The 13,533-nt window shown below is 40.5% G+C and overlaps 1 protein-coding gene across 1 annotated transcript in view; it reads left to right on the forward strand.

The window, feature by feature from the left end:
- The window catches only part of CDH13 (cadherin 13), a 990,441-nt gene that overhangs the window by 613,562 nt on the left and 363,346 nt on the right, over positions 1 to 13,533 (forward strand). The window contains exon 6 of the mRNA XM_014842967.3: positions 9,418 to 9,562. Within this exon, the coding sequence (XP_014698453.1) occupies positions 9,418 to 9,562 (145 nt within the window). The remainder of the gene's footprint in view (positions 1 to 9,417; positions 9,563 to 13,533) is intronic.

Consider the following 13,533-nt stretch of genomic DNA (forward strand, 5'->3'; position numbering starts at 1 on the left):
CTAAATTTCTACAAGTAAAATCACATGTTTTCAAGGCTTGTGATGCATATTGACAAATTGTACTACAGAAAGATGTTTGTTTTTTGGGGGGATGAAGATTAGCCCTGAGCTAACTGCTGCCAATCCTCCTCTTTGTGCTGAGGAAGACTGGCCCTGAGCTAACATCTGTGCCCATCTTCCTCTATTTCATACGTGGGATGCCTACCACAGCATGGCTTGACAAGCAGTGCCATGTCTGCACCTGGGATCCGAACCGGTGAACCCCGGGCTGCCGAAGAGGAACATGTGCACTTATCCGCTGTGCCACTGGGCCGGCCCCAGGATGTTTTAATATCATGAGTGATGTATGAGAATTTGTTTCCTCACAAGTTTGTCAAACAGTGACTATAATTTTTCTAATTATTTTGGCAATTTTATAAGCAAAATCTATCTCATTTTAATTTCCTGATATGCTTATTGCTTTTTTTGCTTTCTTGTTTTGCTAATTGTTTTTTTTCCCTATTGATATTTAACCAGCTCTTTGTATATTCAGGATAGTAAGCTTCTATTTTATATGATGCAAATATTTTGCTCAGTTTTCTGTTTATTTTGCTTATGATATTTTAGTCATACAAGAAAACTTGCATTTAAGTAATTTAATCTCTCAATAACTCACGTAATAACTTTTGCCATTAATACTGGTTTAGAAAGGCAGTCCCTACTCTATTACATAATATTCCATTGCTTCTTTTCTCCTAATGCTTTAATCCACCTGGAATTTATTAGGCTATAAATTAATTTTTATATGTCAACTTTAATTTTTGGAGAACGTCATGGTTTATAAAACATATTTTAATTCGTATTTAACAAAATGACTTTAGATTTGGAAACTAAAATAAAAAAAAAAAGTGTTGCATTCCATTCCATTCCTCTGAATTGCACTTTTGGAGAGAGAGAAGGGCAAATGAAAATAAAATCCGCAGTAACTTTCTCCTATGGCTTGTTTTCTAAAGTATTATATTTCTCATCTTTGCACAATAATCCCCTTAAACCTTGCACATATCCTTAATGGATCTGGCATAATTCCAACATCCATGATTTATGTAAATTATACTTGAACCAATTAAAATTTTTAGCCTGTGTCCCCTCTTGGGGTAAGGATATTCACTGAGACTTTAGCCAAGCTGCTTAAATAAAATTGTTTTGAATATCTGCATTGATTTCTTCCACATAAGTAAAGTTACCTCAGAAGTTAAATAGAAAAATGCCCTCAAGGTCCAGTGTGGTTGTGAGCATGAATACGTAAGAAAAAAATGTTTTTCTTATGTTTCATGAAAAAATACTTTAGAAACAGAATTTCAAATTGACAAAGGAAATACTATATCTCTAAGCAGAGCAAGCTTTTCAAAGACCATTTGATAATAGTATCAAGATCTTTAATTAATAATCTAACAGGTAGGAAACTTTGATCACCCCTTTGATCCTTCTTAGAGGGAGCTGTACACACCACATTCAGTCTGTCAAGGGGGAGATTACACAGAGCTGTGTAAACGAAGGTGGAGGAATGTTACAAAAGGCTCAAAATATCGTTTCCCTGGGAACTCTCCAGGAGTTGGTCCATAATGAGATTCAACTTCGATAAATGAATAAAGCTGAGAAAAATAACTGGAAGTGCAAGTGATTGGTGTCAAAGAGAAATCTGGATTGCTGGAATAGAAAAGCAATTTCAAAGGGTTAATGGCTGACAAATAGGAATTGAATTGAGAGGATTGCATTTGCCTTTGCAAGAGTCTGGATAAAGGTCTATTGGGAATGAATGAATGCCGAGGCGCCAAACCCTCCTCTGAACTCAGAAACCGTTGTTTAGAATTTCTATGTGCCTGAAATTGTGCTACACATGCTCATTTATATTTTTATTTCTTTAACAAAAAACCCTGAGAGTGTTATTCTAAACATCATTTGTTACATGTGCAAACTGAGACCTGGAAACCGAAGTTATCTAATAAGATAGGATCACCGTGTGGCCCGGTTTACCTAGGACAATTTTGGTTTGTACTTGTTGTTTTGGCTTAATTGTTAACAGTACCTACTTTCATTCTAAAAATTCCGTGGCCACGGTATTAATTTCCAGGTGCTGCTGTAGCAAATTCCCACATTGACTCAAAACAACACAAATTTGTTATGTTGCTCTTCTATTGGTTTAGAGTCCAACGTGTATCTCACTGGGCTGAAATCAACGTGCCAGCTGGCTTGCCTTGTCTTCTAGAGGCTATAGAGCAGGATCATTGCCTTTTCTAGAGTCTAGTGGCTGCCTGCATTCCTTGGCTCATGGCCTCTTCCTCCATCTTGAAAGCCAGCAATGGCTGGTCAAATCCCTTCTCACACTGCACCACTCAGACCGTCTCTTCTTCCCCCTTCCCAAGCATCCTTGTGATTACATTGAACTCTTCCAGATAATCCAGGCTAATCTCTCTATTTAAGGTCAGCATATCAGTAACCTTAATTTCATTTGCAACCTTAATTCCCCTTTGCCACATACTCTAACATTCCACAGGTTCCAGGTATTAGGACATAAAAATCCTTGGGAAGGCCATTACACTGCCTACCATAGCCACTCTATAGGTAGCAGAGCCGAAATTTGAAGGCAGACCTTCTCATTCCAAGTCTAGTATAATTTCAGTAAGCAATGAGGGTGTCTTTGACGGACAAGCCTTGTTCGATCTTTGTGAGATGCTGGGAGGTGGGGGGGATGTGAGAATTGCAAAGCGAAACTCAGTAAAAATATCTATCAGTGCTTTCTTTATTTAAGGCACTTAATTAGGTGTAGAAGGAATACCTAGAAAATAGTGTTGCTGCCTTCGAGTTGTTTATGATCTAATTGGGCCACGAGCGTGTTCTCATCTGCATGTAGAATACACAAGTCTCTATCAAAGGAGCCTATAATAAGTGAATATGATACTGTATGAATTCAATATGTAAGAACTCAGGCACAAAAAGTAACGGCAATTTAAGTTTCACATTAATCAAATAAGTTAGGATTAGTTTTATCATTTTCTTTTTCCTTCTTATCACAACAAACATTACCTCCATAGTGGAAAGTAAAGTTTTAAAAAATCTTCCAACCGCTCTGAGCCTTTAGAGATTATCTGTTATAAATAAATTCACAAGAGCATACTTACTCAAAAATTTCTGTGGGCTTCTTTATTTCCATGGAATCTTTACAGATTTTTTTTTAAGCTGTAAACATCCTTGAAGTTCTTGAAGATTGTATCAAGTTGAGATTCCACCAGCATGGAGCGTTGTGGTCATAGCACCTTCACAATCATTCAGTTGCATCTTTCCTTTATCTTTGCTTTGGAGGCAAACACTGGCATCTTATTTTTCATATATACTTCAAGGTTTTGTGTGAGTCTCTATGTCTGAATTCACAGTCGTGTTTCATTTGAGATGTCCAATATTTGTTAGACCTATGTCGATCTCTACTTGCGTGCAGTGAACTTCCAGTTATCATCCTATATTTCCAGCATTTTAACTATTCTTTATTACAAAAGATGATATTTGGAGTGAAAGGAATGAGACCCATCTTCATTTGTGACTTATAAACTGGGCCAAGCAGAAGTCCCTATAAGAGGTATTTCGGAGATGGTGTAAATGGCAGCATCCATGTTGCAAAACGTTTTAGTGCTACAAAGAGGTAACTTGGAGGGAACATTCTCAGTCAGGTGGGATGCATCTTATCTGTGTCCAAAAGAGAACTGAGTCCATGTTAGAGTCATGGCTCATATGTTCTCCCCATTTCATGTGATCCAAAAACGTATAGCTGAAAAGCATGTGTGCACACACACAATCCACTGATAACCAGATGTTGAACTACATCCTCTCAATAAGCCATTCACTGTGTGTGTGTGTGTGTGTGTGTGTTTTACTTCATTTGAATATTTGACCCAAAGCAGAATCATCAGAGTTCAAAAAGGTCACTGAAGTGTTTTCTAAATTGTTTTCCCTCAAAATGACACACGAGTTCATAGAGTGTGTATGTCGTGCTTTGTTTCTTATTCCATTGATCCAGGTTTGACATCTGTTGCTTGGGTCATCTCATATTATAAAAAATATTGGCTTTTAAGGGCCAGTTTCTTCATTTTGGCCTTCACCCAAAAAACCTCGTAGAACATTTTGGTTTTCATCGGTTCATCCCTTTGGGTCAGATCACAGCATCAAATTTTGTCTGTCTAAACTGTGTCTTTCATAAACAGAGATGAGAGGATGAGCCAGATGAAGGGTAAGATGTTAACAGTCTGCTGTGATGCTGAAGGCCAGCGTGCTTGTACGTGCTTGGTAATTTGGTTCGTTATCTTCCTGTTTTTTAAAAAGGGAGTCTTGTCTATGCATTATGTACAGCCCCTCTCCTTGTTATGGTGCATTAATTGGTGTGAAGAGTCAGTACCATGTGACTTGATAGCTCACAGCTGTAGTAGAGATATCCCCAAGATATGGAAGGAGAATAGAGGAACCTAGGTGCTGGGGTGCCAGAGGGTGGATGCGGAGACCCCACATTCACGCTTCAGCTAAATCTATTCCGGCAATTTTGCTCCCTCTCTGGCTCCCATGGTTTTTCATCGTCCCCTCCCCACTTCAGAGGTCAAGCCCCCTCGCTTCCTACACACAAGACTCAGAGATCAGCACGTGTAACCTGGTGCCCATCTTCCACTGCCCCCTGAAGTGGGGCAATTAGCTCACGGTCCTGCAGTACCTTCATGTCTCCACCCTTGGAGAAAGTATTTTTCCTTTAAACACATTAGGTGTGAACTGCATCCCCCGTGCCCCTCCCCATACTATTCCCTATGGTCATTTAAGAGCTAAGTTTATAAGAAGGACAACTTTTTTCTTTTCTTTTAGGAAGTCTGTGACATCCCAGAAGGGAACATGTTGTAACTAAGCTGATACTGCAATATTCCCCAACCTGTCATTTGTGGTAGTGTTACATTATACACAGAGGCTCATCATGTGTTTTAATATGTATTTTCATGTGTATTAGGAAAGATCTGGAATAAGTTCATCATACCCCTAAATTCATGGATAACTTTGACTTGAATGAGGCAACATTGAAACAGCTATCAATATAAAGCAAAACTATTAAGTAGATAACACAGTTAGTAAAGAGAATACAATAAAAATGTAAAGGAAGTCCATGAAAGAGCATTTAGCAAATATGAGCATAGTTGGGGAAGGCATGAATTTTGGATTCAGACCTAAATTTGGATCCAGCTGAGTCGCAAACCAGCTTTTGATCATAGAGCAGGTACTTAAATTTCTCTTGAGTTTTGTTGCAATAGGTATTTCAAAAAAGTTGTTTTGAGCCAAAGGAGACAATGCATAAAAAGCTCAGGCATGTATTGGACATCAAATAAATGTTAGTTCCCTTCTTTTAAAAGGCAGGTAATCAATTTAACATGTTTAGGTATTGTTCACCACTGTGGTTCTTATTCACGAATTAAGACTGCACAAAGAGTCAAAGGGAGTCAGGACCGACTATCAGCCATCATGTGCCGGGGATGGAGAGAAAGGACACATGGCCAAAGCTGAGGCAGAAACCTTAGATCCAATCTCTTAAAGAGGTATTGCCTCTTCAGCAGAGGACCGTATGCAATCCATATTGAGTCAGATGCCGGTTTTGTGCAAAGCATCGGGTCTTGGCCTTGGGGATTCAGTAATGGGCAGAAACATCCATCACACCTCTGTCTTCATGGGGCCAGACAGAGAAGCAGACATTAATTGAATTGTCACACAAATAAATGAGTACATATTATGGAAAGTGTTATAAAGGAAAGGTACAGTGCCATGGGAGTGTAAAACGGATGGTCTCTCTATCTCCCCTCCATGACGGGCCAAGCTTTGCAGAGTGTGGGCAGAGAACCACTAACACCAGAATCTCTCGAAGTGCTGGTTAAACATAGATCCCTAAAGACCCTACATTTCCAGCTAGTTCCCTGGATGACCCTTAGGCCCTCTAATTATAAAACTTAATGACTTACTCCTTCCAGGGGTGTTCCATCTCAATGGGAGAGAATAACGCTGTGCTTAATTTTCATTCACTTTATTAATATGCCTTTTGAAAAATATATGGGCCACTTAATAAAACACTAGCATTTCCTATTATATATTTTATTCAGTCTACCATATTTTCCTTTGTAAAGAAAAAACCTGATATACTTTTCCTTTCCTCATCTCGGTCTACTCAGCAACTCACAGAGAAAAAGCCTTCTCTTCTCACTCTGCCCAAACTGTTTTATGCAAAGAATGTTATAGCAGGATAAACCTCAGCCTGCTCCACTGGAATTGAGTGGAGCCCCAATTATTTGACTTCCTCTTGTGCCAATACCATCCCAAATAGAATGCAGAGCTTGAGACCTATGCGTTTGCTGTTTCTACTGTCTGGAACTCTTCTTCCATGCATTTTTGTATCACCAGCTCCTTCTGCTTTCTTGTCATTCAAGTCTCAGCTGAAATGTTCCCTCAGCAATAAGGCCTTTCCAACTATTTATCCAAAATAGGTGCTTCCCCCCAACCAATGCCCATACGCTCTTTCTCTCAATCACACTGTGGCCCCGCTCTGTCCAATAGAACGCTCCAATGATAGAAATAGTCTGCATCTGCATTGTTCAATATGGTAGCCACTAGCTACATGTGGCTATTGAGCTCTTGAATGTGGCTAGTGCAATTGAAGAATTGGACTTTTTAATTTTATCTTTAATTTAAATAGCCATATGTGGTACTGACTGTCATATTGGACAGTGCAGCTTTAATATATCGACCTCTTTTGTCCCTTCATATTCCTTATCTCTAACTGAAAGGATCTTATTCATGTATTTTACCTTGCTAATCATCTGTCTCTTCATGCCAGAATGTCTTTTTTGTTAACTGCTGGATAGCCCACGCTCACTGTAGGGACTGATGTGTCGTCAGTCTTCAATGAGTTTTTTGTTAAATTAACTTTGAAATTAATAAATGCCCCTTAAGAGAACTTTTCTGTTTTTAATGCTGTGCCAAAGGTCTTGGCTTCTAATGATTTTGATTTCCATTAAAAAATCCAGGAGTCAAACTCTGGGTAGTACTGTAACATAAAATGCTATCACTTTGTCTGCTTTTATAGTTGGCTGTATGAGATTCAGCTCAACATTTTCCATTTATCCTAATCAGTTGTATCTTTTTAGTGTCTGTCTGTCTTTCGCATTATGTTGAGATGGATTTGGAGTCTGCCCCTCCCAGGTCCAACACATTGGTATTCGGCAAATGTGAATTCTGTTCCTCTGTCCTACGTGTGGCTTATGATACTGGTCAAGTCTTGTAGAATGTGAAAGCTTAGGATTCAGACCCAAGATATTTGTTATCTTTAGACATAGGTCTTTTTGGTTTAAATAAAGTCAAGTTCTTGGCTATTTTAGGAAGACAAAAGGCCAGAACTTCATTATTACATGGAATTTCCCCTAAGCTTTATTTTGATTTCCTTTGTTTAGCAGTATTCTCTTGGGAGCTTTAAAAAGCAGCATAAATGTATAAAAGTTCATTCTCTGTAAGATCTCCTTTGTGTGTGGATGTTACAAGGCTCTGCCCATTTAATTTCTTCTTAATTAAGGTTCCCATGCATTATTTTATCTGCCTCAGAAATCGAAGTGTGTGTGTGTGTGTGTGTGTGTGTGTGTGTGTGAATTTGCTGGTGAAAGGATAAAGTAATGTTAAAGAAAAAATAAGAAAAATATTCCTCTATCCAAGCATTCCTGGTTTTATATTTGCTTACTATCTTCAAATTCTGTCCATATGTTTACGTTATACATATATGATGTGCATGCTATTTTGTGTATTTTCACACAATATTCTAAGTAGATCAACAAGATTTAATGATTATGTTATCTAGTGCCAGGATTCTAGCATATTGCTACAAAAACATTTATTCCACTGGACATTTAGTGGATGCCAGTGTTATTTCATTATTAGAAACAACACTGCAATGAATACTTTCATATGTGCAGCGCAACCTGTCTCAAACAGAACCAGGAGCGATGTTCACATGAGACAGCATGAGAGTCCCTCATAGCTTTCGCTGAATTTTGTCCTGCTACTTTCCAAAAGGATGGTACCAGTTTACAATACCATCAGGTAGGGTACGACTGTGCTGATTTGCGACAAAGTATTTCTCTTTTATTTTCCTAATTTGGGCTAGTTTTGACCATAGTGTTAATATCAATAACAATAGCAGCATTTCATACTCTTGAGATATATTATGTGACAGGTATTAGATTAAGTGCTTCAGAAACGTTGTGTATGGCGGATAGAAATGTAAACTCTAGCAATTGACGTCATGGGGTCGAATCCAGACTCTACCACTTACCCTCTGCTTCCATTCCCTCCCCACAAATGGTCCGCAGGGTTACAGTGAGGATCAAGTGAGTTAACAGAGTAGAGAGCCTACGTAAGCACTGGATAATGTTGGTTATTATTTCTAATAATGGGTGTTTTTATTAACCCCATTTTACAGATAAGAAAACTGAGAGATTAAGTGTGTTGCTTAAGGTCACATAGCTAGCGAACAGCTGTGCTGGGATTCCAGCTGCAAAGGCCCTTCTCTGACTGAAATACTCAGCTACTCCCAATGCAGGGACTGAGACCCGAGGAGAAGTGTTACCGTTGCTGCCGAGTTAAATCAAGGCTGAATTAGGCACAGAAAATGAGCGCATAAAGTCACTGTGATTCACTGGAAACGCCATGACATAATTCCTTGTTTGCAAGATAAACAGTAAAGTTGAGGGGCTTTTTTTATGCTGTTTTCTTCATTCTTGAGATCTGAAGTTAGTTCCGTATGGAAGTGTTTCGTGGAATTGTGAAATTCCCCCTAGATTATAAGGATCTGGCGGGCAGGAATCCTGAGGTCTTATTCAGGACCCCTGCAAATGCCTTCCTTGCCTCAGAAAGGCTCTCTATAAATACTTATTGACCTGAATTTCTCCTAAAAATTACCATAAACACTTTCAGTTATTTCTTAATGTACTACGTTCATAACTGCTTAGTCGATTATCTTTATTAGCATAACATTCCTTTCAAGCATAATGATGTTGGAAAAACAGAAACAATGTAAGCACATTTTCTCAGCTATGGCTGATTGTAAGTGTTTTCTGTTTTTTTTTTTTTTTTTGGATTTCCTTTGCAGATTTGATGAATTAATTGTAAATTTCCCAAGGGGGACTTAACGTGAACTGATCGTTGTCTTTTATTCTGTGATGTTTACTTTCTATTCTAGTCCCAGTGACTATCCATTGAGACCAAAGTTTGAATATTGCCAAGGGCTCATAAAATTGCTGATATAACCTACTTTCTCCAGAGAGCCTGACTTCAATTTTCCTAATGAGTTAATGCCTTTCTCCCCCCATGCCTTTGTTCCAATAGCTATTTGTGGAGACCACCGATGTCAATGGCAAAACTCTCGAGGGGCCGGTCCCTCTGGAAGTCATCGTGATTGATCAGAATGACAACAGACCCATCTTTCGGGAAGGCCCCTACATTGGCCATGTCATGGAAGGATCGCCTACAGGTATGTTAAGTTGGCTTACCTTCAGCATCATGGCTTTGGAAGTGGCATACTGTGATCTTTGGGGATTCTGGAGACTGTTTTATTTCTGCTCCGACTTCTTGATGGTGTGCATTAACACTGACATATTATTTCCCTGGATAGAAGCAAGAGCTGGGAAGCTGCAACTCAGAATACAGTGGGGGTGTTGCCAGCGGTGAAATATCTTCCCTTGTCTCTGAAGGTTATCCTTCAAGGATGACTGACATCTGAGTCTCTAATGCATAGCTACTGTCCGACAGCATGTAAATATCTTAGCTCAGCCTTAGGAGGGCCCAAGGCTGAACTTGGTGGTACAGCAGGGCTCTGAAGAAAATGAAGGTCCCCACTGCAAGCTCCTCAGTTATTTCTTTTCATAATTGTCTTTTAATAAGAACCATTTTGGAAAAACGAATAGGCCTTTTTTTCCCTTCCTTAGAAGATGTGCATGGAGAAAGCTTTTGTCTTCAGTCAAAGGGCCGAAGGCAAGACATTTTCTTTCTCTCTCTGGAAATACACGTACCTACTGTTATGGAAATCACCCACAGTACGGCAGAGCGCCTGTTATCTTTTTCGCACATTTAAACTTTCTGTCAGAGACGGTTTTAGAATTTAGAGCTCCCTTTTTTGGCCCAATAGATACGAATTTAAGCATTCTGTGACCAGCAGGAGGAGTCACTCTTGAGTACAATTCTTAAGAAAGTGAAGAACAAAGTAGAAAAATCCCTATTATAAGGCTGGACTTCGATTTTAAGCTTTAAAATGCATTTGAGTGAATAAGTGCCATATTAAGAGTATCACCATTGCCATGTCCAGATTACGCCAAAACAAGTAAGTAAAAAAGTCATTTAGCAGGCCAGACAGGAGATGAAAGCCCGAGAACTGCTTTGACTGGGTTTTTTTTTCTCCCTTTCGCCAAATTGATGGGATGTCTCAATAACATGTAGATACATGAGGCTCTGGGAGCGTCGTCATGGTAACCTGCTTAGACTGCCAGGTGAATAATTGTGTTCAAGGTGCCTAACACCTCCCTTCAGCTTCAAGGAGCTGGGTCTTTATGCACTTCTTCAGATCCCTGGGGCCAGGAGTCACCCTCTCCCTTCTGGGATTTGAATGCATTCTGTAAAAAGGAGAGGGCATTTAGGGGAGTGGGTGCAGACAGAGGAGTAATAACAGGCCTGGAGAGATGGAGAGCAGGCAGGGGAAGGTGGGTCAGATCGCTCTGGGGTGGCCCTTCCTCGTGGCACTGCTCATAGGCTGCTTTTGATGGAGAGATGACATCTGGTGAGAGGGACCCTGGAATTTGGGTTTGCTGTTTACAGACATTTTATTAAACGAGCTGATGTGCAGAACAAGCTAGGAGAACTGACGGGGAAAGCTATTAAAGAGGCTGGGGTTTGAGCAGAGCAGAAAATGATTCCCACTTTCCATCTGTGGTACCCAGGCCCTGTGCACGAGTGATTAGAATCCAAGATGCGCCAGAAAAGTGTTCTAAATGTAAATGACAACAGTTACATTCAAGGCGACCATGAGCATGTGCATGCGTCTTTGTATATTATGTGTGTATATGATTAGACGATGTCCAATTTTCTTCCCACTGTGCCCTTCCTTAAAGTTTCAGAAAGAATTTCAAATTTTACTGCCTTATATACGTGTCATATTTGCAAAGAAAAATGGAATCCTTTATGCACATTGAATTTCTTAAAGCATAAAGCAGTTTGGTTGTGGGGGGGGGGGCGGGTTATGCATCTCCAGCAAAACATAAAACACCTCAAACTTCTATTATGGTTGGTATTATTCTATGAAAACCCATAAAGAATGGGATGTCTGTATGGAGCAGTTTCTTCCAGCTATGCAGAATTTGGCCCGAATCATTGTTTTCTTTTTCAGTCCCCCCTGGATTTAACTCTAAAGTAGGAATTGAAATGGAGTTAGTCAAATTGGGGTCAAGAATGTGGAAATGTTGTGAAAAACATTTAGAGGAAAAATCTCATAGATCACTTAGCACCCTGTAAGAGAGCTCAAGCAGAGGTGTCCGAAGCATCCCTGAGAACAGTAGGGATCTGAGAAAGGGGATGGCAGCCCTTTTCCAATCCCCTCCCCACCCTAAACCGTTTGTAAGTTATAACAACAAACCCTGACTGGCTATAAACGTGATCATCTCTCCTGTTTCCATAACACCCTGTTCATTGGAGTCTCATAGAATCCTACGTGTTGTAGACATTGTACCGGATCCATTTCACAAAGGGTGATGCTGACCCTGGAAAGAGTTCAGTGACTCTGCCTAGTTCACGCAAATAATAGATGGGGGACAGTGTTCAGGACTCAAGCTGTATCGTCTACCTTCAAATCATGTGCTCTTTCAACTGCCCCACACGCTGCCTGGTGAAAATACTTACTGTGTGCTGAGTCCTTTACAGACACTGTCTCATTTCCTCCACCATGCCTCTTCCTACTCTCAGAGGTGGGTACCCCTCTCCCCATCATACAGATGAGAAAACTGAACCTCAAAGAGGTCTGAGAATGTGCCCAAGGTCACACAGCTGGTGGGTGAGCCAGAATCAGTGTCCACATTTCTGGCTTGAAGGCCCAGCCTCCTTCCCATGTACCATGCTGGAGTCAGCCATGTTCCCTCACATTCTTCACCGGATTCTTTGCAGGCCCAACTCGGGGGAGGGTTTATACAGTTCTATCAGAAGCACTGATTTAGCTCCTGACAGGAACTGACCAGCTCTTCTAGCCAAATAGCCAGGCTCATTGAATCACTTTTCATTTAACGTGAGTGGTTGCTCACTCTCTAGCATTAAACAGAATTAAACTTTGGGGTCCTTGTCTCCTCTCATGTCTTTTTCTTATGATTCCACAAAACCAGTGCCAGCTTTGTGGGGTATGACCTATACAGCCTCATCAATCCCCATGCTCAGAAGGGCCCCATGCTTGGTTTAATGCTCTGCTGTCACCAGATTAAAATTCTTAAAATCATTGAACAAGGGGCCCTGCATTTTCATTTTGCACTAAGCCCTGTAGATTATGTAGCTGGTCCTGTGCACAGCATTGTGGCCTAGAGCTGAGTTTGATGCTCTGCTCAGCTCCTTAACAAGGTGAGAGGTTGGGCAAGTTATTGAACTTTCTAGAAGCCTCAGTTGCTTGGTCTGTAGATGAGGTGGGTGTATGATAGTACCTACCCTAGAGAACAATATGCAAGGATGAAATGAGACAATGTGCTTCACTCAGCACTTGGAACATAATAAATGTTCAAGAAATGACCATGTGCAGTCGTGCGCCACATGGCAACATTTCGGTCAATGATGGACCGCATATGTGGCAGTGGTCCCATGAGATTACTACCCTATAGCCTAGTTGTATAATAGGCTAAACCATCCAGGTTTGTGTAAGTACTGTAGGGGAGGAAGACATTTTCCTCTACTCTTCTAGGTTCTTCTTGCTGGTCTAAGAATTAAATTGACTTGAGACAAATTAACAGGAGACAATCAAACAAAAGTTTAATAACTTGTATACAAGGAAGACCCCCAGGAAAATCAAGGAACTCACCAAGATGGCCAAAGCCCTCACCTTAAATACCGTCCTCAGCTAAAGACAAAAGATGTTGGGGGTGGGGAGAGTCAGGGACTTCTGAGGGAAAGAAGGCAGCTCACAGGTCCGAGAAAAGGAGCAAGCGTCTGGAAAACCAGAGTTTGGTCACAGAAACAGAGGAACACAGAGGGGAGCCCGACAAGCAGGCTTCTCTAGGTGCCTCCCTGTCCACCACCTAGTGCATGTGGCACTTAACCTACAGCTTGCTTCCTGAGACAGGCTTGTTTATCTGAATTCTTTTAAGCAGTTAAGGGGGAGGTAACAAGAAAAGCTTGGAGTCTTTTGTTTCTTAAAAATAATCAGCCTAGGGCCGGCTGGTGGTGTAGTGGTTGAGTTTGTGTGATCCGTGTTGGTGGCCCATG

The sequence above is a fragment of the Equus asinus genome, chromosome 28 (genome assembly GCF_041296235.1).
Source record: "Equus asinus isolate D_3611 breed Donkey chromosome 28, EquAss-T2T_v2, whole genome shotgun sequence".
Taxonomy (NCBI): domain Eukaryota; kingdom Metazoa; phylum Chordata; class Mammalia; order Perissodactyla; family Equidae; genus Equus; species Equus asinus.